Genomic DNA, 26,897 nt, shown 5'->3' on the forward strand with positions numbered 1-26,897 from the left:
GCGTTGCAATACATGACGAATTGCTAGTGCCACGTTTTGAGTCGCGGTATTGTTTCTGTCCAGACGAGTTAATGGACATGACGAATTGGAGGTTGCACCGTTTGTCGATGTGCTCCCCGTTATAATGATTGAAAAATCTTCTGCTGTATAACAATCTCAGTGGTCGTGCCGGAGTGGTTATCGGGCATGACTAGAAATCATGTGGGCTTTGCCCGCGCAGGTTCGAATCCTGCCGACCACGCTCAGTTTTTTATGTTTTTGCTTTCCTTGGTTTTGAGAATAACTCTATTTTTGCTTTCCTTGGTTTTGAGAATAACTCATTTGTGTGTCCATTTGCTTTCCTTCCATTTGTGTTTCAGCGGTTTGCGGTTTGAGAGAAACTCATTTGTGTGTTTGCTTTCCTTTCATTTGCAGTTTGATAATAACTCATTTGTGTGTGTTCTTTTGCTTTCCTTCAATTTGTGTTTCAGCGGTTTGAGAATAATTCAGTTTGTGTTCTAGTGGTTTGAGAAGAATTCATTTGTGTCTCAGTGATCTGAGCAGAATTGTCGATATCCATTTGTGTTTTCATTCCGTTGCATGTCCATTTGTGTTTACATTCCGTTGCGCTGCCACACATGATCTAGTGAACAGGAATTTGAGAAGGATGTGATGCAGGAGTACCATAGTCCCACTCAAGTTTGGAGGAATGATTTGAGATTTCAGGGCAAATTAAGGAACCCACTCAAGTTATTTATGTAGCTGAAGCTATGGTCAACACCTATGCAGGATGTAATTAGCATGAAGTGGTCCAGGATGCTCAACAAGAGGATGATTGAAATGGAAGAATGCCAACGATTCCCTTAGGAAATAGCTTTTGTGTTGATGCTTCTTGGGTTAAAGGAAATGCAGGAATTGGAATATTTTTTCACATGTCAAACTCACATAATGCTTTGGAGTACTCCCTCCATTTCAAAATATATGACGCTATTGACTTTTCGTCTAAAGTGTGATCATTCGTCTTATTTTTTTTAAAAAATATAAATATTATTTATTTTGTGGTCACTTGTTTTATCATCAAATAAAATATAATCTTAATTTATAACTTTATATATTTATACTAATATTTTCAATAAGATGAATGATTGAGCATAGTGAAAAATTCGACGACATCATACATTTTGAAAAAAAAGGTAGTATTATATTTCTTAGGGCATCCACAATGTTAGGAAAAAGCAGGTATTAGGCAATATAGTATCCCAATGACCTACTCCCTCCATCCCATAATAGGTGATGTTTTTGACTTTTTATTTACAACGTTTGACCATTCATTTTATTTGAAAAATTAGTGCAAATATAAAAAAAGATAAGTCATATGTAAAGTACTTTTGATAATAAAGCAAATGACAAACAAAATAAATAATAATTCTAATTTTTTTGAATAAGACGAATGATCAAACATTGACAAACAAAAACTCAAAAAAACAAGTAATATGAGACGGAGGTAGTAGTTATAAGCATTGTGGAAGTGGGTAGTAACAAATGCTAGATAGTAAACTTAGGGCATCACCAATATATATGGCAAGAGTGATCCATATAGATGGGACCCACATAAAGAGACTTTAGCTATAACAATATCCATAATGTATATAGATACAAAATAGCATTATGAGATGAGAGAGAAATAGAGATATATAGTATTATTATTTCATATGGGTAGTCCATATGCCTATGGATATCTTTTGTTATTTTCTCCATATAGACTAGTTGCACAATGGTAATAGGTAGCTGAGTGGAATATAATATTACCTATGGACTACTTTTGCTTCACATTGTGGATGCCCTTATGACCTAACCTAGTCATAAGAATAAAAAACATTAAAGTCTCTCACTCTCTCCTTCCAACACAAGCAAAAAGCAACTAAAAAGCAATATTCTTTTCCTCATGGGATTCTCTTTACAAAGGCCCTACTAGCTTAGCCTTGCTACTTATTACCTAGTTAGGCAATATACATTGCTGTTGCCCTTAGAGCAAGTTTAATAGTAGAGCTCACTGTTTACTATAAGTCAATGTTAGAGCTAACTTGTATAATAGGTTAGCTATAAGGTTAACTTTACTTTTTCCATTTTCTCTCTATATCACTCTATAAATTTAATGCAAATTTTTTTGGAGTTTGTGTGGAGCTGGCTCTTGCATGAGAGCCAACACTACTCACTTTTCTTTATCTCTCTCTTCCACGTAAGCATATAGCTTGCTTATATAGCTCATTATTATCCTTGCTCTTAAAGCCACTACTACTATGGCTGATTCTCGTGTGCAGGCTGAGCTTGTAGCATTGCAATTGACAATCGAGGTCGCAATTTTTTTGAATATTGCAAGAACCACCTTTCTAACGGACAACATAACAATTGTGGACATCATTAAGAAGAGAAGTTTTCTACGAGACCCTGGATATTGGAGTCTTAGACCACTGCTGAGCCAAATGCAACGAGTGATCTTCCGCACGACTTAATGCATAGTATCATTTGCATTCCAAGAGAAGTGAATCGATTAGCTGATAAGTGATAAGTTAGCTAATGATGTGAGAATGCAACATTTAGGCTGTCCAATTTATAACTGTCAAAACATCTCGCATCCTGCCTACTCCAGCAATTACCTTTTTTGTGCAAATGCTTTAAAGAACCAGTTCAGTGCAACCAATTGCACTATAAGGAATGCACTCAGTTTTAGTATGGAAATAAATTTTATGAGTTATATATAAAAAAAAGAAGAGAAACACACACAAGACAAGCTTGTGACAAAAGGTGTTGATAGCTATAGCACAAATTCTTACAGTTGGGGGCTTCCCCTGCTACGTTCTTTTAAAAGAAAAAGGAGCAGCTATAGCACAAATTCTTAATCTCATGATTGATTACATTCTTTACTCTCAGTACCGCGCGCTCCGATTCCCAATCACCAGCAAACACATACTCCCTGTCCCATAAAAAACCAACATAGTACTGATATGACACATTACTATAAATCTGGACATACTCCTTTCATTCAAAAAATAATAATTCTTAGCATCTCAAGGTAGAATTAGTGGAGAGTGAGAATGACTATAATACCCTTAATCATTAAAAAAATAATAAGAGTGATAGGTAGACAGAGGGTATTGAAGGAATAAACTTCTCGTTTTACGTGCTGAGGGTAGGTATGACGGCAGAAGTTGGTTTTTTATGGGACAAGTCAAACTCTAGAAGTTGAGTTTTTTTTGGACGGAGGGAGAACCTCTGTCCATATTCCCTCTGTCCTAAATTCATTTTTTCAAGGACGGAGGGATCTAAAATATAGTAACCTAGAGTAGGATAAGAAGTATACTAATACTATGAATTTATACATATATCTTATTTAGATTCATATTAATAGAATATGTCCCATCCATTTTAATTTACTACTCCATCTGTTTTCAAGTTACTACTCCATCTGTTTCAGGTTATCAGACGTTTTGACTCTTATAATGTGAAGCTTAGTGAGTTCTGTATTTTGAGACGGATGGAGTATTAGTTAACTTTGGCCCTGTTTAGATTCCAACTCTTTTCTTCAAATTTTCAACTTTTCCGTCACATCGAACTTTTCTACGCACAAACTTTCAACATTTCCATCAAATCATTCTAATTTCTTCGAACTTCTAATTTTAGTGTGGAGCTAAACACAGCCTAGAAGGAGGAAGTGTTGGAAGGCTTGCTCGGCCAGCCGTCCGCTACACCCCTCATCGGGGAATCTCCGCCCGCGGGCCCCACAATTCCACACCGATTGACACCCACAGTCCCACACCACCTTGGCTGCACCCACCTCACTCACACACTTCACAGGGGAAGGCCAAGTGACAGTAGTACGCAGCCAAAACCCCCAAACCCCTCGGAAATCCCCCCCGCTCTCTCAAACTCGCTCTCTCTGTCTCCCCCTCCTCCCTCACCAAATCCCCTCCTCCTCCTCCTCCTCCGCCGCAGCATTGCGGCGTACGGATCGGCCGGCCTCATCGGCCGCTGCGGCGCGCGCCGGCCGTCTCGGTCGCGAGGCGGGTGGGGCGGCGGCATGGGGAAGCGCAGGGGGAGGGGGAGGAGGGGCTCCAGGAAGCGCCGCGGCGGCGATGCGGATGAAGGCGGGGGCGGGAAGCGGCGGCGGGAGGGGGAGAGTGAGGAGGACTACTGCTTCGCCTGCAAGGACGGCGGCCTCCTCCGCTTCTGCGACCACAGGTTCCCCTGTCCTGTCCGTTCCCCCCTTCCCGCCTTTCCGCTTCCTCCATGACGCGGCATGCAGGTGTTTGGTTGGTTGGTTTGTCGCGGCGATGAGCTCGCGGGGTCGTGGCTAGCCGGAGTTTCGTAGGAGCGGAGAGTACTCGTGCTTGATCTGTTGAGATAAGACTTGAGGAGAAAACCAACCTTGCTCGCTTTAGCTTTAGCACTTGTTGGTAGCACTGAACTACTGAAGCTGTGGCGCAAGCGGCCGCCAGAGAGAGAGAGAGAGAGAGGGTTTAAGCGAGGTTTTTGGGTAGACAGGATTTCTCCTTGCGGCATTGTCGCCTTTGGCCCCATGTATCACTGTCAATCAGTTGTGCATGCTAGCTAGTAGTGTGTGCATTAATGGGTCAGCCATTGCTGTAGCTGCAGGCACCAGTACCGGTACCGCATAGCAGTGACAGCACCAGGGGTGTCTAGTTAACTTGCCTGTTGCATGCTTCACCGTGTTGGTACGTGGTAGTTGCAAGCTACATTTCGTCTAGTTGAGTGCATTATGCCACAATGTCATGAGTAGTAAAGAGTTACCTCATGGGGGTTGTTGTGTTGTATTGGGCGCTTATTTGATTGACGTATGGGTTATTGACTTATCAACCCACAAATATTCGTATGGTAGGCAGATGGATCGAACTATCGCAATCTTATTGGGATACATGTTTGGGTTTTCGGAAAATTTTATTGGCTATGCGTTTACGTCTTCTATCATCTTCCAGGAACTGCCACAAGGCTTACCATCCTGAGTGCGTGGATAAGGATGACAGCTTCCTCAATTCAGACGAACAATTCATTTGCAGTGAGTGTTTTAGCCATTCTTTCTTTAGTATTGCTATGACCTGACTGTTGCAAAAATGTTTTTGGTTATGCGCATGAACGAACTTGATTAATTAATGACATTTGAAAAAATATGATGTTTTGAATAAAAAATCCCATTTAGTGATTGTTATTTTTACCTGTTGTGACACCCTATGACATAGCAATGCGCCAACATGCCAGGGTTTCCGTTACTGCTGGTAACTGAGCTTACCACGGGGGTACGGTAATGGTTACCGGTGGTAGGGTTTGGGAAATTTTGACCAAACTTCAAAATTTTCCAAAAAAAAAAAATCATGGATGTAGTTCTTGATTTTTAGTGGCAGATGGTGAAGAATTTTTTTGAAAAAGAGTAAGATAAAATCAAATTTAAGGGCAAAACCGATAATTGTTTAGAGAATGGAAAAAAGAAAAAAGTATTGGGTCTTAAGTTGCACTGTGCAACTGGCCCATTAAGGCCCAATAGAGGAGAAAATATCTTCATAATATAGAGAAGGTCATAATGAATTTTTGTATTTTACATCCAAAAGTTAGGTTTGCAAGTATCCTATATATTCTTCTAATTATCCCTAATTTCTACATTTAAGTGGTTTTTCAATTTTTTTTAGCATTGTTCTGTTCAGCTATACAACTCATGGTAACCGCGCAAATATCGCGGTCACCGCGTCAAACCATGCGGTAACCGCGAAACCGCCAAAGTTTTGAATTCAAATGTTTGTCGACGAAATTCATACGGTTTTCGGCAGTTACCGTGGTAACCGCCTTACCACGTGGGTGCGAGAACCCCCCTCCAAACGGTAAGGGAAACCCTGAACATGACCCATGATTAGCAAAATTCTGTAGTGTCAGCCAGCTAACTAGCTGGGGAAAGACATGAGATAAGATGAGCACAGGATGGTAACAAGGGCTTAAAGAAGTATTCTGTACAAGATGCTATAATATGTCCAAAGTTCAGGCTTGAACTTGACGCATGTCACCAAGACAGCCTACCTCAATGAGAAGTTAACATGTTCACTCATGGTTTTTCTAGATTACATTTTATGTTCAAATTGTTTTCAGTTCCACAGTGGACTACAAATTTCTTTAAAACTGACCTAAGTACTGAACATGCATGACAGATTGGCATACATGTTTTATCTGCAAAGGGCGTTCATACTACCGATGCTTTTGTTGTCCGGATCACTCTGTTTGTCGTAGTTGTGTGAAACAAGCAGAATTTGTCCCAGTCATGAGGCAAACAATGGGATTTTGCAACAACTGTTTGAGGATGGCAATCATGATTGAGAAGAACGTCGATGTTGACTCTGATGGGGTAACAATGCACATCCTTATAAACATTTCAAGTTGCCTTATGTTAGTGCCATAAACCATTTTGTTTTATCTAATTTGTTTGTTTCCATAATATTTAGATCTTTGGTAAGTGTGCTGCAAATAGTTGTACCTCACAGCTGTAAACAGTTCCTTCAATGTTGTTTAATAGGTGTGTTTTTAATGGTGTAGTCGCTTGAGTAATATTTAGTTGCATATTACTCCCTCTGTCCCAGATAGCTGGTCATTCTACCATTCGAGAAATGTCCCATAAAATTTGTCGCTTTAGCATTTTGACCAGAGAACCGGGGCATCGAGTCATTCTGGTCCACTTGAATCTGTCTAATGATTACTCTCTGTGTAATACTGCTGCTACTAGTACCATGTGACAAATAGGAGTACTAGCATTCATTAATTAATTACATGCAGTAAATATTTCTTGCAACCTGAAATGACAACTGCAGCTAATAAATGGGGATAATTTGGTGATTTTTACTTAGAGTTAATTTGTTTGATAATCCTTAAAACGGCCAGCTTTCTGGGACAGAGTGAGTATAGTTTATGTCTATGCTTTTGTAGGAATCCATTCTAAGGTTCTTAACTTTGAGTTAATGCTACATGTGGCAAATAGATCTATGCCATTCAACCTCTACTATTTTGCTTATTTGCTTTCTTGCTCTCTCTCTCTTATTTGCTTTCTTGCTCTCTCTCTCTTATTTGCTTTCTTGCTTTATATAGACACACACACACTGAAATTCATATGTTTCTCCTTTGTCTAGGAGAGGGTTGATTTCAGTGACAGGGAGACATATGAATTTTTGTTCAAGGATTACTGGGACATAATTAGAGACAAAGAAGGGTTGACATTGGATAATATGCGAGAAGCCTATACTCTTCTCAGAAGTGGCTTAAACTGTAATGAACTATCAGATATGGAGAAACTTCCAAATAGTGAGCAGAGTTCAGATGATGATTTCTTGGGCAATAGTGATGACGACGATGAGCCAGTTTATCCATCTGTTTCAAATGGAACATCAAATAAAGTGAAAACCATACTGAAGGAAGGAAAAACAAAGAAACAGGTTTATGTGGGATGGGGTTCAATAGAACTTATTGGATTCATGTCATCAATAGGCAAAGATACATCAAAACCTCTAGATCAATTTGGTGCTGCTGAAGTTGTGAAGCAGTACATTCGGCAAAACGATCTTTTGCAGAAAGATAAGAAAAAACAGGTCATTTGTGATGGCAAGCTTTGGTCTCTGTTTAGGAAATCAAAACTGAAATATAACAAGATATATAGCTTGTTGGAAAAGCATATTGCTGAAAATATCACACCCGAGGATGAATCACTTGATAGTTCCGAGGACAATACTGATTCAATTATGGAAAGGAAAAGTCGGATCATGAACTCTGAATTGAGTACTCCAGAAGAGGTGTCTGAAAGATACAGGAGATGCTTTGCTTCTCTTGTCCGTGAAAACATTAAATTAATCTATTTGAGGAGAACTTTAGTTATTGATCTGCTAAAGCAACCGGATACGTTTGAATGTAAAGTTATTGGCTGTTTTGTTAGAGTAAAGAATGACCCCAGAGAGTATAGTCGCCACAAGCCTCAAAAACTATACCAGCTTGGACAGGTGACAGGTAATGTTCATCTCTTAGCATTACCCACTGCTATTCCCCGATGATCCGTAGAGTAGTGAACCAGTTTGTCTTGTATGTTGTTTATTTTCGCCTCTAAATGTCCTATTCCTTTCGTGTGCTAGATAGAGAAAAGATATAATGTATTCTACATCTGAACCTGAGGCACATATAATCTAACGTGTAGTTTTCAGTGACAAATCATTTATTTATTATCTGCTAACAAAAGCATACGTAACAGGCATTAGGAAATCCTCGGAAGAATACAAGATAAGGGACATATCTACAGATATCCTTTTATGTATTTCCGACATGTGGTCTGATGTCAAAATTTCAGTGTTGTCAGATGAAGACTTTGAGGAGGTACAGTTTATTGTGCATTCCCTTGTTCCAACAACACTGCTTATGAATAGTTTTTTGAACTGCATTTACTGTGCAAGTTATTTTCCTTTTGCAATACCATGTGATTTCCTCCCTCTATAACTTACTAGTATTTTGTCCTGAATGCTTGTTGATGTACAAACCATCTTTTGTTGATAACAGGAAGAATGTGAAGATCTTCGTTCATTGTCCCGGAAAGAACCTTCTAAAAGGCAAACTGTTGTAAGTTAAATCTTCTTTGAAATTTTATTTCCCCAGAACACAAGTATCTTATCAGATGTAATAGGCTGCTGAAATTCTTGTTTCGGCAGCATGCATACTTTAGGGATAGCACCAAAAAAAAAAAAAGTTCGGTTCTTGGTTGTGTTGAACATGGTTGGGCTAAAAGCAAGAATTCCTTATACAAGATGGCTGATGATGTGGCTAATAGGAAAGGTGAACAGTTCGCGTATGGAATGGTAGCAAAGAAGATTGAAAATTTGAGTAGCCTCTTATCATGGCGATTAATGCAAAATTTGTCCAGAGTTATAGTGCACTAACCTAGGTTCTCATGAAAGCTTCCTTTGTTGCTTGGCTGGGGCAAAAGGGCTTGCAATCTCGCTGTCCTGGTTGGCTGGTCTGGGCTCTTAAGCCTTGGCAGTTTGGTCAATCATGAGTTGTGCATGACGCATTTGTAAATAAGTTTAGTGTTTGTGAATTTGTTTTGGTCAGAACTTCCGTCTTGACCTTTTGTATTTTATTTTCTCCTTCATGACAGACTGCTATCCTGTGTTGTTCGATAAGAAAAACCTAGGTTTTATTTTGACTAAGATAGTCTAGTGCTATATAGCTATTATCTGAACAGATCCATAGTGTGAAACTTTAAAGGAACATATATCCATTAGTATAGGGACTGTTTTTAAATTTCAAATCATCAAATGGTTGCAAGTTCACAAATACAGGATCTTGCATTTCGTACAAATAGAAGATATTTAGTGCCACCCTAGTCATTATAAACAAGGAGTATTTTGGCCTCGCATGTTTGTTTGTTGGCTTATCAACCGCAGCCAAAATTTGAATTTTGGAACTTAATTTTAGAGTTGATTTTGCAATTTTTTTTCATCGTATCCTAATTTCCATCATTGGCTCATGAACTACTGGCTCATGAACTACTAAGAAAAGCAGTTTGACTTATAAAAGTTCTACTCAAGTTTTTTTGGTTGCTTCGGTTATTTTTCTAAGGAAATAAGCACCAAACTCTAACTAGCCTTTACGCCCACTGAAATTCATCTTTTTGATCACCAAATGGGTAATACTTTACCATGTGTATCTGGCATCTTGGCCTCTGCCTTATGGCTGGTTATATATTCAGAGATTAATCACATTGGAAGCAACCGCAGTGTTTCATTCACCATTTGCAACTTGCATGTTTGGGACATTATATAATGTTTTATTATGTGCTATTTTCCCGGTGCTATTCTATATTTCCCTTCATTTGGGAAGTTCTTAGGATGTTTGTATGAATTCTTCTTATACTTGAACAATACATCATACATGTATAACTATGCCTAAGCTTCTTTCAGAGCTCTGAACTAGATGTATTTATACAGGCTGAGTTTGAGGAGAAAGCGAGAAGTATGCATGCAGACATAATGAGTCATGTAAGTTCACTAGGAAGCCTGATGAACTTTTATGCGTCATGCAGTACATTCTGAAATTGTTTATAGATTTTAGACCAAATTTTCTTGTTTCCTAATCACTATTCTCTATCTGAATTCCCATTGTTATGTTCTTGTATTAAAAAAAATATAGCCAATACTTTGGTGACATGTTTAAAACTATAGATTTTCGCAGTGTAAGTTCATCTGTTGATAGTATTAGAAGTGACAACCAACTTATTGTTTGTTATTCTTGCAGTGGATCAACAAGGAACTTCAGAGACTGGAAAAATTGATTGAAATGGCAAATGAGAAAGGTTGGCGTGCTGAATATCCTTACCAGATTGAGTTCTTGTGATCATGTTGATATTCACCAACGAGTATATCTTGTTTTCATATTCTAACTCTGCAGCAATTATAAGATTAGTGAACTTTGTACAGTACAGTTATATCCTTGACTGTATATCACGATGCACGAATACATTGACAAAAGAAAGCTACTACGAACACCATCAGAAAGGCAACGTCTTCTTGAAGAAGTCCCGCGAATTATTCCAGATGTAGAGGATAGTAAGGACTCTGAATTTCTAGTTATGGCAGCAAACAAATCTTCTCAAAGGAATACAGGTTTGTTTTTAGGACTCCTAGAATTGTTTCATGTTCTTCTGCTTTACTACTCAATTCCATATTGTGCCATGAAACCAATGGAAAGTAGGAAGCAATGGGTATAGAGACTTGACAAGCACTTAGCCTGATTAGTTTCCATTCTGGGATATTTTTCTTTTGTTACCATTGAACTTTTAAATATTAAAATTAAGGAATGTAACACTTATTGCTGATGAAGAGTTGAATTTTGGATTGCTAATCATTTTCTTTCATGATCTGCTGCTTGTTTCAATGCTTTCCTTCAGGAAGTTCTTAGTAATTTCTTCTGTACAGCAGGTATACCCTGTGATTTTTCTGTAGGTACCAACAGCAACAAGGATAGAGTTGATTGCTTGAAAAGTTGTTCAGGAGAAAAACTTAAAGGTTGGCTTATATAGTGTACATTCATTTGTTTTTTAACACGATGTAAACACTGCTTTTTTGCATAGGGAACAAAAGGGACATACCTTTGTGTTCGGAAAGTTTCTCAGAAGAAAAACATGAAGGTTTTCTCATAAGTATTTACTTCTTGAATGGCTCCCACTATATTCTATCCATCTCTAAAATTTGATGGCAGTGGTGCTTGAAGGATAAGTATAGAACTTCTACCCTCTGAACTACTCCCTCCGTCCCAAAAAAACTCAACCTAGGAGGGGATGTGACCCCTCCTAGGACAATGAATCTGGACGGGGTCACATCCCCTCCTAGGTTGAGTTTTTTTGGGACGGAGGGAGTATGCTCTAACTTTAAAATCGATGGCAGTGGAACTTCACTATGAAATAGCTCCCACTATGTTCTATATGCACGTCTAGATTGCATCATTAAGGCCCTAGAATATGTGTTCGCTTAGCAAGTTAGAAGTCTCTATCCTCTGGTGTGGCTAATAAGTGAGCAAACCATTGACTGTTGTTACATGGCATAACCTCAAGTTTTAATGCTGGTAGTATTTGAAACTGGAGTAAATAGCATTTGCCTACTGAAATCTGGCACTATATCTTGTAAGAAAAATCCTTTGGTTGACCACTTTCCATGTTTTTATTGTTCTTATTAAATGTGCAGGTAGCAAAGGCGATGCTGATGCACCTGGAACGTGTTTAGAAAAGGTCATCACTAAAGGTTTGCTCTTACTGCCCGTCCTTCCACTAGTTGTTCCACCAGGCACTAGCTGTTCCTGAAGTTTCCATTGCAATTTATTCCCTTTGACATATTCAACATTCTGGGCAACCTGGCTGTTTTTGGTTATTCGTGCTTAATGATGCAGCTATTGAAGTCAATCCTCCTGGTGATATGCCAAGATCACATGTTCAAAACCATGGCACTAAAGGTTTGCACTTACATTTTCACCAGTAATGCTATTCCATCTGGTTCCAAAAGTAGGTCGTGTTGGCTTTATCTGCTTTCTTAAATTTAAACTATTCTAAGATTTCAGGGTGCTTTTAGCTTATTTCATCTTGTTTTACCCTTTATTAAACCTGTCAGGCATAGCTTGACAGTATTTCTTCTTTTTTTAAAAAAGAATGGTTTTTCATTTGCTCAGTTTTTTTATTCTACATGTTTAACCACTGTAATGAAACCAGATGATTGCACAGTGCTAATACATGAAAAAATGTCACCTTTGCTCCTATGTTTTCTGGTGCTGATGGGATGGGATCTTATTTTGGCATGCTATCCTTGGTCTTTTATGTCTCTTTTTCGTTTTTTGGTTTCTCCAAGTTTTTCTACTTGTTCATACTATTATTGTAGCTACTGCAGCTGTCAACCCAGGTCAAGTTATTGACATTGATGACGGTGAAGATGATCTGCATGGTAAAAGTGGAGACATGACTGTTGATCTGGATTCTGATGGAAGTGAGGACCATGGTACGAGACAACATGAAGCTAAGCCTAAATTATGCAGTGGTCAGAAAGCTGTCGAAGCGAAGGAAGAAATCTCAGAGCACGCAAGTGTCTGGTATTACAATGATCCTCAAGGTGACGAACAGGGGCCATTTCCGCTGCGGATTCTGCGTCACTGGTCGAAAGCTGGATACTTCAAGGAAGATTTTAGAGTCTGGAGAACAGGCCAATCTTGTGACTCTGCCATCTTGCTCAAAGATGCTTTGCTGCTGACAAGTTAGCACTAATCAGGAGCCTCACTGTTTAACCAACTATATGTCTACTAGATGTATCTACATATATGGCAGAATGCAGGAGGGCCTCAATTCTTGTGACATATTGCCCCTCTGTAGTATTGTGGGGGAGCCAGTCAAGCGGTGTATGTATATATTTGTCTGACACTAGAATGCCTTAGCCAATTTTTGGATCCCAGGCACCACGCCTTTTGGCCTTCGGATGTATTCTGTGCCCATCAGCTACCTGTGTTTATGCTACAACAAGCAAAGTACTTAGGATATTTGCAAGTTGTAACAGGTCTTATATTTGTATGTGTTTATGCACTCCTTTTTGTTCTTTTAGAAAAGATAGCTGCCTTGGAATATGATTTGGGTGCAGTGTTATGATGCTGCTGTTAAAAGTGACCTTTAGCATCATGTTACCTGACGTCTGAATTCACTTTCTTGTGGTCACTGACAATGATTCTTTTGGTCTCTAACTTCAACTCGCGGTTGATTCAAGTGTAGTTTTGTTTGGTTAGGTCACTAACTTTTAAGTTTTGTTGGTTTTCTTTTCATTTGCACTACATCAGGCATATGATTGTAGAATAAACCGTTGGAAATCGTAGGCACCGGGAGTCTGATTAGTATCCTATTTTCTGAAGTAATATTGATTGTGTTCTGTCACCGTCGCGTCTGTAAGTAATTGCTGTACCGTGCACTCATAGCTATTCCGACTATCTTCTACAGGATTTGGGATACAATCACTCAACTGGACGATCCAAACCAATCACCAATTGACTTGAGAATCTTAAGATTTGTCAGTGATATTAAAAGAAAACAATAACAAAACCCAATTAGTTTGGCAAAATTTGTCACAGTGCATCCAAAAAACCTGTAATTGACTTGAGAATCTTAAGATTTGTCAGTGATATTAAAAAAAAAACAATAACAAAACCCAATTAGTTTGGCAAAATTTGTGACAGTGCATCCAAAAAACCTATAATTAGTTTGTGGATACCGTAAAAACGCGAATTTGCTGTCAGGAAAAAAATATTGTTAATTAGCTATTAGACACTCGTGGCCTTATTTTATTATTTTCATGGAAAACGGAGAGAGAAACTGAGGTGAGAGTACGATTCTGCCCCTGTGCTGCTTCGCCGAAGCTGGTCGCCACAATCCATCGCCTTGGTGTGACGGTGAGCAGCGCCGCGGGTCGGAAGGCCTCGGTGGCGGAGCTTGTCGGCGAGGCGCAACATCTCCCTCTCTTTCTCCAGCTCCTCCTGTGCCCTCTCGGCCTCCCGCCTCATCTCCTCCACCTCCTCCTTGCCTCCCCTGTTGCCGTCCACGCCGCCGGTGAGGCCGCCCCTGACGAGCTCGTCGCACATCTTCTCCAGCCGCTCCCTCGACCTCCTCTCCCTCTCCAGCTCCCTCTCCGCGTCGGCCAGTGCCTTCCCGAGCTTGGCGTTCACCCTCTCGGCGTGATGCCTCGACCTCCGCTCGCCGTCGAGCCCCGCACCGCCACGCGCACCGTCGCCGCAACCTTCTTCCTCTGCTGGCTCCTCCACTCCCGCGCCTCCTCGGCGAGCTGCGCCCTCATCTGCGCCGTTTCGTCGCCACGCCGCCGGTCCTCCTTGGCGAGCTGCCGCGCGTGGGCGCGTGCCAGGTAGAGCATCGACGCCGTCGACAGGTTCAGGCCATCGTCGGGGCCCCAGATACCGAAGAGAGCCTTGACGAGCTCCTTGGACGCGGCCAGGCTGCTGCGCATCTCCTTCAGGTGTGGCACCATTCTTTCTCCCCCTCTGCATGGTGAAGCTCAGTCTGCGTGCACCTGGACAAGACACAGAGAGAATTTGGAAATCAAACATGTAATCCAAACGGCGGCGGCGGCAGGCGCTGCGCTCGCTGGCGAGAAAGCACAGGCAGGAAGAGGACAAGAAAAGAAAATAGAGGAGAGGCTGACATCCTTGGCCCACATAGGATAATCGGGTCTTTTTCAATTGTTTCTCCCTCCGTTTTCCCTGAAAATAATAAAATAAGGCCGCGAGTGTCATACAGCTAATTACCAGTTTTTTGGTGCCCGACAGTAAATTCGTGTTTTTCCTGTGTCCACCAGCTAAATACAAGATTTTTCGATGCCCTGTAGTAAATTTTGCCAATTAGTTTCATCAAATCTAGTAGAATATTATTGATAATATGTTTGTTGTGTTAGAGATGCTACTATGTTTTCCTATATAAACTTGATTCAACTTTAAAAAACTTGAGTAAGAAAAAAAAATCAAAACGTCTGTGGTAAATAGGAAACGGAAGAAATATTTGTCGGAGGGTAACTATGGCACGTGACAAGAGAGGGCAAACATCAACACCGGTTGCAATGCCTGCAACGTACGCATTGGATTTGTACATGGAGTTGGAGTCAGCTTATCGACAGTCACCAGCCTTACATTACATTGCAATCCAAGTCAGGTTCGATCGAACCTGAATCCCTTCACGACTCCTCACCAACAAAATCCCATAAAACCCTCTTCTACACCAACAAACAAACCTCCAAACGAATCGCGAACCAACGCCGCCATGGCCGCCGCCGCCGCCACGCCGCGCCACCATCACCGCCTCCTTCTGCTGCTGTTCATCCTCTTCCTCGCCGCCGGCGCCGCCGCGCCGGTCTCCGGCGCCTGGGACGCCAAGGGGAAGACGCTGTGCTCCGGCCGCCTCCTCGGCGTCGCCGACTGCGGCGACGAGGAGCCGAGCGCGTACGAGATGCTGGAGAGGTTCGGGTTCCCGCGCGGCATCCTGCCGGAGGGGGTGACGGGGTACACGCTCCGGCCGTCGGACGGCGAGTTCGCGGTGTACCTCGGGACGGGGGAGTGCGAGTTCGAGGTCGACGGCGGGTACCGGCTCACCTACCAGGGGAGGATCACCGGCAGGGTGGCCGGCGGCAGCATCACCGGCCTCCGCGGCGTCACGGTGAGGGTCTTCATGATGAACTGGGGCATCGACCGCGTCGTCGTGGCCGACGCCGACCACCTCATGTTCTACGTCGGCCCGCTCTCCCAGGCGTTCCCGGTGGACGGATTCGAGGAGTCGCCGCAGTGCCGGTGCCGCCACGGCGGCGGCGCCGCCGTCTCCGGCGTCGCGGCGATGTAGGATCTGGGCCGTTCGTTGGGTGTACGTACGAGTGTAACGAGTGTTCCTGTGATCGACGAACGCGTTAATTGGTGTTTTGGTGCGCGAAGTCGCGGATTATTTTGTTTAGGCGTCTAATCGGATTAAACAATCGAACGCGCCTTGTAAATTAATTAAATTAATTAATTGCCTCGCTTGATTCATTATTTCATTGTGTTATGTTTATTGACTAGAAAAAGCGCCCGTACGTTGCAACGGGAAGAAAATTAAGAAAAATCTTGCTGACGGATCCCCTGGTGTGTTAGAGGTCTTAGATGCGACTCATATGTTCCGCTTGTTGTTGTGCTCTTTTTTTGAGGATTTGTGTTCTGCCACACCATAATTTTTGTTTAGGGATTTGTAAATTATTTCTAGAATCTATATTAAATTTTATTAATTTATAAGTGAAGTTTAATGTGATCCTAATTAAAACATGGCTATATTTAATCATTGTTAAATTCTCCATGATTAATTATACTCTCTAGAATTCTCCAATTATTAATTTTAAAATACAAATGACATTTCGTAATTATTTAAACAACTATTAATGACTAAATGATCTAGATAAATATTGTTTTAAATACTTTGAGTGTCCAACTATTTTTTTGATTTTTATTGAAATTATTTGAGCACTGAAAGTGTTTTTTAAAATTCCAAAATCATTTCTGTGATTAATATAAATGGAAAAGTAATTAAAATCCTCCCTCCTTGACGGACCAATTTCAGTGAAGTCTGATTTGGATCCCTCTCTTATAGCTGGCTTGCCTACTCTCCGGTAAAGTCTAATTTATATCCTCCACGTTTTGGCCAGTTTGCTTCCTTCCTTTTCTCTTCCGCCCAACAGCAGCAGAAAGTCTATACTACCTCCCTCACTCCCTCCTCTTTCTGTCGCCTGGGGCCCACGTGCACAGTGGCATCTTCTTCCTCCTGCTCAATACCGAAACCCCGTGCCCGTGCTAAGCCGGCGCTACCAATCCTTCCAATCCCGCCTCCCCTTTTCTTCCCTATCCAAATTGGCTGTAAAAATGGGTTCCCCTCAATCTCCTCTTTCCTTTTCACAACAAAGCCACATCAATTTTACGCTGAATCCCGCGAATTTCGGCTCAGTTTCTATCCCAGCAAACCCGGAATAACCCTAATTTTTTTCCACGTCCGAGTCCAGTCGTTCCCGAGCCGGATTCCTCTATTGACGGACGAAAATCAGATGTGACGAAAGGAAAATTAGGAATCTTTTAAGTAGTTAACTAGCAAAAATGCTCGTGCGTTGCATCGGGTGATCACGGAGTATGTACAGTGATAAAAAGTGTTGTTTGGTTTAGTCAACTAATCTGCTAAAAAGAAATGTTTGTTTTTAGATAAATAATCTGCTCTATATTTGTGGAATATATATGATGTTTAGTTGGGATGATTTGTAGCATGGGAGAAAATGGATGAACGAACAATGCGATTTTCTTTGCCCAAAAGGTGATGGATGAAAATTTGTATCACAAATGGAAATATTTATTTTTTTATGTAGGTAAGTCTAATAAAATATGAGTGGAATTTTTTTACCACATGTACTTTGAGTTACGAGAATATATACTTTTTTAGAAACACGAGCATTGAGATTGACGAAGTTACCACAAACGCCTTGAGCACCCATCTTAAATCAAAGATTTGAATCTAGGTTGATTGGTTCCTCCACAAGAAACCTATCCAGTTAAATTATACCCACTTTGCAATTGTGGGAATATACCTGTGTATTGTTACCTGAATAAAATGTGTTGAGTTTAACAAATTGTAAAAATCAATCTTATTATTTTTGTGAGAGTAAGTATTGTTTTTTATTTACAAATTGTATTTGAGGTCAAATATTAATAAGTAGATATAAAAAATGAAAGAAGATTATACAGGAGGGAAAAAAATAAAAAAAAGAGCGGATAGAGGCAAAGAAAAAAAAAGAGCAGAGGGAACATGTCAAGATATTTTTAATTGTTTAAACATTTTTAATAATGAGATGCCCGTGCATCCTAGCGGATAAACTAAAAATATAATAAATATAAAAATATTATATGATTTGGATTTAGATTTTATGATATGAGCCCCATTAGACCTTAGAAATAGAAAAATTTTTAAGAAAAAGTCTCATTAGACCTTATCGGCCTGCTATTGTGCGCCCAACCCATGAAATGCGCGTGGTGCTACGGCCCGATATGGACGCTGGCTCGATCTGAGCCATTTTGTTTTGATGGACGGCTCGGATCGATTCTAAATTCATCAAAACCCTAGCCCGAATCACACCTTCCCCCGACCGCAAGCTCCTCCTTCCGCTCGGCTCCTCCCCGACCGGTGGTGCCTCGTCCCATCCCCTCCCCTCTCCCGACCAGCGGCACCACTCCTCCTCTGCCGCCCCCTCTCTGCCACTCCCTCTCCCCCTCCCCCTCCCCTCCCCTCTTAGCAGCGTCTCTCAGTGCGGCGGCTTCCCGCGGGTAGATCCGGTGGCACCAATGACGCCGGTGGCTTCCCGCGGTGGATCCGATGGCGACGACAGTGGTAGCAGTTCCCACGGTGGATCCAGCGGCCCCGACAGCTACACGCGTGACGGTGTCTTCCCGCGCCGGATCCGACGGCTACGGCGGTGGTGGCGGCTTCCGGTGATGTTTTATTTTTTTTCCTCTTTCACTTGATTGTCTTATCGGATTTTGTATCTACGTTTGTGATGAATTTTCGCTGAATCACTCGTGCATTTGGTTGTTGATCTGGACTCTAGATGATTTTCTTTTTGTCTTGGACTCTCATTCAGACGTTCCGGACGAGGGATTTTTTTTTTTTGAGGGGACGGATGAAAAAGTAACGTGTTGACGGACGAGGTGACGATCGGAAAGTTACGAATCTTTTAGTTAGTTAAGAGGTGTTGGTTTTTTTAAAAAGACCAACACTTATAAAATATTATAGGTGTAGGTTAATTTAAAACCGACACTTATAACACCGTTTTTTTTTAAAAAAAAAAACGGCACCTGCAAAAACTGAGCCGAGTCTTATCCATCCATCCATAGCGGAGATAAGGCTGAGCAGAGCCGAGCCAGTGGGGCCATCGAGGAGATAAGGCCGAGATCTCGCATTATTTTTTCTCGGGTCTCTCGTTTTCCTCTCCTCTCTCTCGGTCTTCTCTCTCGCTTTCCTCTCTCTCAGAGCCGAGGCGGCAGGCGGCGGCGCAAGAGGGGAGGCGGTGGGCATTGGGTGGCGGCAGCGGGTGGAGACGGTGCGGCCAGCGGCGGGAGGCGGCATCGGTGGCGATGGCCGCGCCCTCCCCTCCTCGTCAGTGGCGAGCAGCGGCATCGGCGGTGTGCAGCGGGAGGAGCGGCGGCCGCTCGGAGGTGCCCTCCCTCCGCCAGATCCGGCAGGAGAAAGGGCTCCGGAGCCGCGCCGCCTTACCATCCTCCGCGCCATCACCGAATAAGCCGGTTACCTTGACACCCGACATGCCTCCTCCTGCCTTTGTTGTTGGATTTGTGATAATACATGGGTTTCTTGTGGGTGTCAAATTCATGAGGTCGAAGATTAAATTTGGTATTTTCTGGTTGTTTTTGGTTGTCTAGTTGATTGATTGATTTGGGGATCTAGCTTGGGGATGTTTTTTGAAGACAGACTCGGACTCAAATGAACGAACCTAAATTTTGGGAGGGACGGATCACACGGTCGTATGGATGAAAAGTAGGTGATGAAAGGAAAATAGGTGACGAAAAGAAAATTATGAATAATTAGTTAAGATAATGGGTTTATTTTATATACGGACGACGAAAACTTTTTAAATTTTTTAAGTAGTTAGAGATAGAGATAGAGATTAGAGATTAGATCTTTTCCTTTTGTGATTAGGAATTTAGATTGTTTATTTATTTTTTAGAAACAAAAAGAAAAAAAAGAAATAGGGAGGGGAGCTCCTTTTTTTTCTGCCTCGATTCGCTATTTTCTTACCGTTGCCGTGTTTTTTTTTCATGATCGCGCGATGAAGCGGCATTGCAGGCATGATGACGCGAGCGACGATTTTATGTGACGTGAGCAACGGACGAAACGGACAAAAAAAGATTACGGCTTGTATTTGATACGTACTCAAGGCCATGAATCAATCGGAAAAAAGACGTACGAAAATTCTAATGCGACGATTAGAAAATTAGTAATCTTTTAATTAGTTAAGATATTTTTTTCACCTATACGTATGTCAACAATTATTCTGATTGGGATCACAGTTCAATAGTATAGTCAACTGCTAACTCTAAAAATTAACGCATTATTTATAGTTAATTTAATAGCTCAAATATACAGTACTTTTATATAAATATATACCTATATACCTAATAAAAAAAAGTAATGTTTCCGGATTTTTTTTTCGTCCGTCATCCAGATTCACGTTGCCAAAATCCGTTTTACTTCGCTTAATAGTCGGATTGGACCTTTTCTAATCTACTCTAAAATCTCGGTTGATATATAATATGTACCACTCATGTAGCAACCAATCACAACTAGTAACTTGGTTAGTGGAGGACATTTTCAACCTGCTCACCACAATTCAATTCCCACCACCTCTCCCTTTTTATACATATTATTATTATTATTATTACTTTGCCTCCCACAACTCAAATCCCTATTATTACTTTTTGCCTCTCTCAGGCTAGATTGCTCGAAAAGTCTACTTTGCCCCCCCACATCTCAAATCCTATTATTACTTTGCCTCAGAATAAGTCTACTTTACCTCCCACATTTCAAATCCTACTCGGAATAAGTCTACTTTGCCTAATCCTATTATTACTTTGCCTCCCCTAGGATAGATTGCTGCGCAATTTTTTTTTCCGCCTACTTTGCCTCCCACATCTCAAATCCTATTATTACTTTGCCTCCCCTAGGATAGATTGCTGCGCAATTTTTTTTTCTCCGCCTACTTTGCCTCCCACATCTCAAATCCTATTATTACTTTGCCTCTCGCTAGATTGTTGCGCAATTTTTTTCTCTCCGCCACTAGCACGTTAGTGATTCTGAAATGTTATAATGAACCAGTTTTTAATTTAAAAATTGAACGTAATTATTTTTTTCTTTCGTCATCTGCAAAACACGACATATTAGAGTCCGCACCATCTATTTGCTCCTCTTTCTTCAACAGATATATAGTGATTCTAAAATCTTATAATGAACCAGTTTTTAATTTAAAAATTAAACATTTTTTTCTTTTTTTCATTTGCAAAACACGACATATTAGAGTCCGCACCATCTATCGTCCACGCATGAGCCGTGAAAACGATTCGTCTCCACGCAAGTCCGTGTTCGATTTTAGAAATTATATCAAGCGCTTACCATGCATCCGATGGATGAAAAATCAAAAGTTTTGCACCTCTTTCTTCAATAGATATTTAGTGATTCTGAAATCTTATAATGAACCAATTTTTAATTTGAAAATTAAACATAATTATTTTTTTCTTTTCATCATCTGCAAGAAAAACGACATATTAGAGTCTGCACCATCTATTGTCCACGTATGAGCCATGAAAACGAGTCGTCTCCACACAAGCCCATGTTCGATTTTAGAAATTATATCAGGCGCTTGCCATGCAAGAGTTGAGAGAGAGTGTGTGTTATGACAATATGAGTATATCAATATGCAATAGTGTTTCTTATCGGTCCTAATTATCATTAGCCCAATGAACAATTTATCTATCTTAGAACATTATTATATACATGTCAACTGTGTATTTATATCATTTAACCTGTCATTATACCCGTAGCGAAGCACGGGCATTTTGCTAGTATATACTAAATCAGTAATATTTAGTCCACCTATCATGCTCACATTATTTTAGAGCTTGTGTGGTACCTGATTATAAATTCGTAGCTCATTTTTCTTCTCTCTCTACTCCTCTCTTATCCACACGTGTTTGTTACTAGCTTATAGCTTTCTATTGTACTTGATCTTAGCATGATTTTTAGTTACGTGGTACGTGAATTTATTAGATGATCATGTACGCTTATATATTAGACAAGTTTTATCTCAAAAACGCTTCGAGCCAGTCATCCGATACTAAAGAGATAAACTCGGAACACTACCCATCCTGTAAATAAATGTTGCAGTCAGTTTTTGCTGTAGTCATTGTTCTTGAATGATACATTTGATTGAAACATCTTTGATGAAGTGATGGAAAATCTTTTTATCGAAACATTTTTCACCAAGTGACAAAACATCTAAAACATTTTTTTTTACACGTGGTGAATCACCGTCCAATATTGTTTTGCCTTCTGTCGGACATCCGGGCCATAATCATCCCGGATTATCTAGTGCATATGACGAATACAAACTTTGCTGATAAGGACATCTGGACATGGTTGAACTTCTTAACAATGTCATTCTCATTGAATGAGGGATCTAGAAGGATGGAATTTGAAGAAAGTAGGAAGCGCAAGGCCTCATGATAGATGAAGCCCTCTTCAAGATATCGAAGGCCAAGGAGGAGGATGCAAGCAACACAACCTCGCCATTTCCTACCATAGATGCCAAGGCCTTGGCCAATGCCACAGATACAAAAGTACTACGGTGAAACTCAATACTCGTCAAATAATCTTTCAAGGGAATGCTATTATTGCAAATTGGTACAAGGACACACATCCGTCTAAACTGCCGACGGAAGCAGCTCCCAACCAAGGTTGCACAAGCTACAGCAAAAAGCATACAATACCCTATCACGCGTGCTACGCTGCAAAACCAGAATGTGGTAGTCGTGGTACAGGAGTCCCTAACCATGGAGGAGCCTTACCTTTTTCTCCTTCTCTCTCTAAAATGCATTTGCTTGTTCCAAAACTCTGGCAACAAACCTGCATCGCAGAGGTCCATTTTCCTTTTTGTTGCTGGCCTGCTTTCCCATTGGCCCGATCCTTTCCCTCCACTCTTCCTTCCCTTCTTTTCTTTGACTCCCTCCCTCGAGTAGCAGTCGAGTGTGATTCATCACAAAATCGAGTATAACGACCATCCTAACTATTAAAACTATGCAAAACGACTCCCTTGACTGTTCTGAGGGTGTTTTTTTTATTTTTATTTTACTAACGCGACTTCCGTGTGACAGTCCAGTCATTAAAACAAAAATTAAAAATAAAGTGACAATGTAGTCATCCCCTTGCTATCTCTTCTTCCCTGATCTACCCCTACTCTCTCTCCCGGTCACCCCCGTCTTCTTCTTGACACAGTAGGGCGACGACTGGTAGTGGTCCTGCAGATGCAGCCTTGTCGCCGGAATATCAACCATTACACTTTGCCACCTCCGCCTCTTCCAATCCCTCGTTGTCGTCAGTGCTCTCCTGAATTATCACCGAGTCATTCACCCTGTTATCGAGTTGATTAAGTACAAGATCGTGAGAAAACTAACAAATGGAGAAAGAAAGTGAGGAAGAAGGTATACGAGGGCTTATGGGTGTAGAAGACAGCGGTGTTGGGGGGGGGGGGGGGGGGGGGGAGAGAGAGGAGAAAGATGAGAGAAATGAGGAAGCAACCGGCGACGATGGTGAGTGGCCTGAACCTCCGTGGCTTGAATCGTAGCGCGTGCAGCCGCTCGCTGCTCCCTTCATCGTCACCACCGATCTCTCTACTAGCTTAAATTCTTCCTAGCTTGCTAAATGTCGGCTTAACTAGCTCTGCATGCCTCATCGTCACCTAGATAGCTAGTTGGAAGCTTCAGTGCACAAGCAAAACGAGAGGGGAGGATGACACGTGGGGTTCACATATTTTTCTTTTATTTCTTTGAAGACTGGGTTCTCATGTGGACGTCACATTAGCGTATAACACTATCAATACTATCTTGGAAATTATTTTACACGGTTTTAATAATTGGAGGAGCCATTATATCCTGTTTTACAGCTGAGAGACATGAATTAGACCAACTATAATTACGGGAGTCAAATTAGACTTCTGGGCCCTGACCCGGTTGAGTCTCCCTCTGTTCTGCTCTGCCTCGTGAGGCAAAAAAACCTTCGCTCAGCCATCGACCGCCTCTTGCCTCACCTGTTAAGCGCCCAAACGCTGGCCATACTAGCCAGTGGCGGGCCCAGGATTTACAGGTTGGGTATTCGAAATGTAAGGGTAAAAAAAAAATCACCCAAAAAAGCCTATAATTGGCTTGTATAACATCAAACACTAGTATTTGTACTATATATAACATATACTCCGTATAACACAAAATAGAGCCAAAGTTCATATTTTCGTAGAATTGATCACAACTCAAAATTGTTTAACATATCTAAGTGCTAATGGTTAATCATATCAAAGTGACAACATATAAAACATATAAATGATTAGAAATCTTACAATTTAGAGGACAATTTTGCAATGCTTGATGTCATTGCAGGACAATACTGAGCAAGCTGCCCTAAGAAGTCCCCAGGAAATACTGCCAATTGACTGGGACTTGGAGGGGTTAAACAACAGGTAAAGGGCCAAAACAACAGTACGAATATTAGCAAAGTGTTAATACACCAAAGAATTGGATGAAGCTGCTTACAGAAGCAGTGCCGCAGTGAGATCGACTAGTGTGGCTCAGTCGGTCAGTCCCGCATTGTACTTGGTGAAGTTCCCACTCGCAGTATCAAATGCAACATCAGTACCAACAGCAAAAGCCCCAGTTCCAAACACACCAGAAAAGCTAAAAACTAACAAGAGGATTTGCATTCTGGACAACACTAGCATTCATGCCAGCATGTGGATGCAAGTACTGGACTTCAGCCTGAAACAAAACACGCGGAGGAAATTATACAGGACTCAAATTGAGATCCAGCATATTGTACAAGCTAGAAAAGAAATGGCATGTACCTTTGCAGACTTTGCAGACTTCTGGTAGGGGAAAGGAATGGATTATAGATAGAATTCCCTTCAGGCCGGGAGTGCCCAGATCATGAACTGTGAATGTAGTCATCAACTGGCAAAAGAGACAATTAATAACTAATCAGTCACTGCTACAGAAGTCTCGGCGGACGGCGGCTCGGCGCCTAGCCGCCCACAGGCCACAGCCCCCTGCGGCAGTGCGGCGCCGCCAGTCGCTCGAGCCGGCGACGCGCCGCTCGGCCGCCGGCCGCCCTGGCAGATGCTGCGCCGGCGCGCCCAGCCGGCAGCCGCCCCTGCCTGTCTGGCTGCGGGCTGCCCCGCGGTCGCCGGCTCGCCGCCGCCGCACGCCGCGCCCGCCGCCGCCCATCTCCTTGCACAGGCAAAGCTAGGGTTAGGAGCTGGTTAGGGCATTTGCATTTGGGAATTGGGGATTTTGGCTTCGAATGGGCTCAGTTGCAGCCCACGTACACTGCGGGCCGACTGGAAAGGGGGAGGGAAGTGGAAAATTTAGGCCCAATAGAGGAAAATGAAAAAACAAGGCCCAAATACGTTGTTTAAGTCTTTTTCTTTAACTTTTTGAATACATATACGAACTATAGAGCATATATACCTATTTTTTGTCCAAAAATCTTGGATATACATCTGAATAGCCTTGAATTATAGCTGGACCCGCCCCTGATACTAGCAAGCTGATCGCCTCATCGCTATATATGGCCAAACGGGCGGCATGGCCCAGGCCTGGCCGTGCTTGGGCCAAGGGTAGTCGGCCCGGCATGGCCCGACCAACACATCGGGCCGTGCCGTGCCAGCCCACGGGCCGCACACACGGCCCAACACGACTCGGGCCGTGCCGGGCCGGCCCGAAGGCACGATGGTCCATTGTGCTTTTCTACAGAATAAGTCTAATTTTTCTCCCTCCTCATGGGCTGTGACATATGCATAGCTAAAAACGTCTATATTCCCTCCCTCTTCTTTGGGCTGTGACATATAAATAGCTAATTAAGTCTATTTTAGGTCCCTATTCTTTGGACTGTGATATTAATATGTCTATTTTTAGTCCCTATACTTTGTGTGACGGGCCTGGCTTGCCGGCCCCCAGCGTGCCGGTGGGGAGGCCCAGGCACGACCCAGCGGTCGGGCTAGGCCGGCACGGACCCGACCCAAGTCGGGCCGTGCCATGCTTGGGCCGGGCCAAAATGCCGTGATGTGGGCCGGGCCTCGGGCCTCGGGACTTATGGCCATCTATACTCATCGCCAAGCCGAATTGGAGTTAAAAAATAGCTTTAGTTCAATTAGGCTGTGTCGGCACTCCTTTTCCCAACCCCTCTCTCTCGTTTTCCTCGTGCACGTTTTTAAACTGCTAAATGGTGCGTTTTTTGCAAAAAGTTTTTATAGAAAGTTGCTTTAAAAAATCAAATTAATTCATTTTTAAAAATAAATTTAGCTAATACTTAATTAAACATGCGCTGATGGACCGCTCCATTTCTGTGCGTACTGTTCTCTTTTTTTTAACTGGAAATAGAGAACACAGCCTAATCTCCGTCTGTTCCGCATGTTCGAGCTCGCCTACAGCAACATATTTGAGCATCAAAATCAATCAATTATTGGACCATTATTGGGCTCAAAGCCATAATTTCATGACGGCGCGCCGACGCGCACTGCACTGCCGGCCGGGAGCTACAGCGCCAGTGAAGTCGACCACCGAACGGTGCGTGGGGTACGGCCTTCTAGCACGTCTTTTTGATACTGTAGGATCAGCTAATTTGGTCCTTCAAACCTTGTTCCGTAATATGATACATGTATACCACTTCCTCGCATTTTGGTTTGTTTTGTTATAGAAGAAACGTCTTTTTGCGTTTGTTATTTGGTCGTGGGTGTATATATATTTGTAGTCCTTTTATGTTTTCGCTACTCCCTCCATACTAAAATATAAACATTTTTAGCATAGTAACAAGTTAAATATTTTTAACTTTAACTATTGATAGGAAAAAAAGATCAATAAAAAAATTGATGCTACTCACTCCGTCCAAAATATATGGGATTTTGAGTGGATATGACACATCTTAGTGTCTAGATTCATTGTACTAGGATGTGTCACATCCACCTAAAATCCATTATATTATGGGA

General features: G+C 41.9%; 3 protein-coding genes, 1 long non-coding RNA gene and 1 other non-coding gene across 13 annotated transcripts; 3 read left to right on the top strand and 2 right to left on the bottom strand.

The window, feature by feature from the left end:
• Positions 1–159: 159 nt before the first annotated feature.
• On the top strand, positions 160–241 carry TRNAS-AGA (transfer RNA serine (anticodon AGA)). The gene has a single exon. It is a non-coding gene; the product is annotated as a tRNA-Ser (tRNA).
• A 3,601-nt stretch (positions 242–3,842) lies between these two features.
• Positions 3,843–13,084, top strand: LOC127773924 (uncharacterized protein At5g08430-like). Of its 8 annotated transcripts, none has more exons than XM_052300165.1 (14): positions 3,843–4,218; positions 4,974–5,053; positions 6,189–6,382; positions 7,158–8,025; positions 8,264–8,385; positions 8,566–8,625; positions 9,993–10,043; positions 10,300–10,370; positions 10,510–10,667; positions 10,980–11,069; positions 11,135–11,191; positions 11,745–11,801; positions 11,947–12,009; positions 12,429–13,084. In XM_052300165.1, the coding sequence occupies exons 1-14, from the start codon at positions 4,058–4,060 to the stop codon at positions 12,800–12,802; spliced, it is 2,406 nt and encodes an 801-aa protein (XP_052156125.1). In that variant the 5' UTR covers positions 3,843–4,057; the 3' UTR covers positions 12,803–13,084. The 8 variants fall into 8 exon arrangements, with proteins under 8 accessions (XP_052156125.1, XP_052156128.1, XP_052156127.1 ...); XM_052300168.1 differs by having other exon boundaries at positions 11,007–11,069; XM_052300167.1 differs by having other exon boundaries at positions 3,844–4,218; positions 12,438–13,084.
• Positions 13,085–13,799: 715 nt separating this feature from the next.
• Positions 13,800–14,843, bottom strand: LOC127774941 (uncharacterized). The gene has a single exon (XM_052301232.1). It carries the CDS (start codon positions 14,827–14,829, stop codon positions 13,876–13,878), a length of 954 nt encoding a protein of 317 aa, XP_052157192.1. The 5' UTR covers positions 14,830–14,843; the 3' UTR covers positions 13,800–13,875.
• A 413-nt stretch (positions 14,844–15,256) lies between these two features.
• Positions 15,257–16,105, top strand: LOC127774794 (uncharacterized). Its single transcript, XM_052301086.1, has one exon. It carries the CDS (start codon positions 15,350–15,352, stop codon positions 15,920–15,922), a length of 573 nt encoding a protein of 190 aa, XP_052157046.1. The 5' UTR covers positions 15,257–15,349; the 3' UTR covers positions 15,923–16,105.
• A 6,227-nt stretch (positions 16,106–22,332) lies between these two features.
• On the bottom strand, positions 22,333–25,007 carry LOC127773052 (uncharacterized). 2 transcript variants are annotated; one of them, XR_008017500.1, is made up of 3 exons: positions 24,759–25,007; positions 24,258–24,672; positions 22,333–23,254 (listed from the first exon to the last, which is right to left on the bottom strand). It is a non-coding gene; the product is annotated as an uncharacterized LOC127773052 (long non-coding RNA). The 2 variants fall into 2 exon arrangements; XR_008017499.1 differs by having other exon boundaries at positions 22,333–23,279; positions 24,759–25,006.
• Between the last annotated feature and the right edge of the window lie 1,890 nt (positions 25,008–26,897).

The sequence above is a fragment of the Oryza glaberrima genome, chromosome 5 (genome assembly GCF_000147395.1).
Source record: "Oryza glaberrima chromosome 5, OglaRS2, whole genome shotgun sequence".
NCBI lineage: Eukaryota > Viridiplantae > Streptophyta > Magnoliopsida > Poales > Poaceae > Oryza > Oryza glaberrima.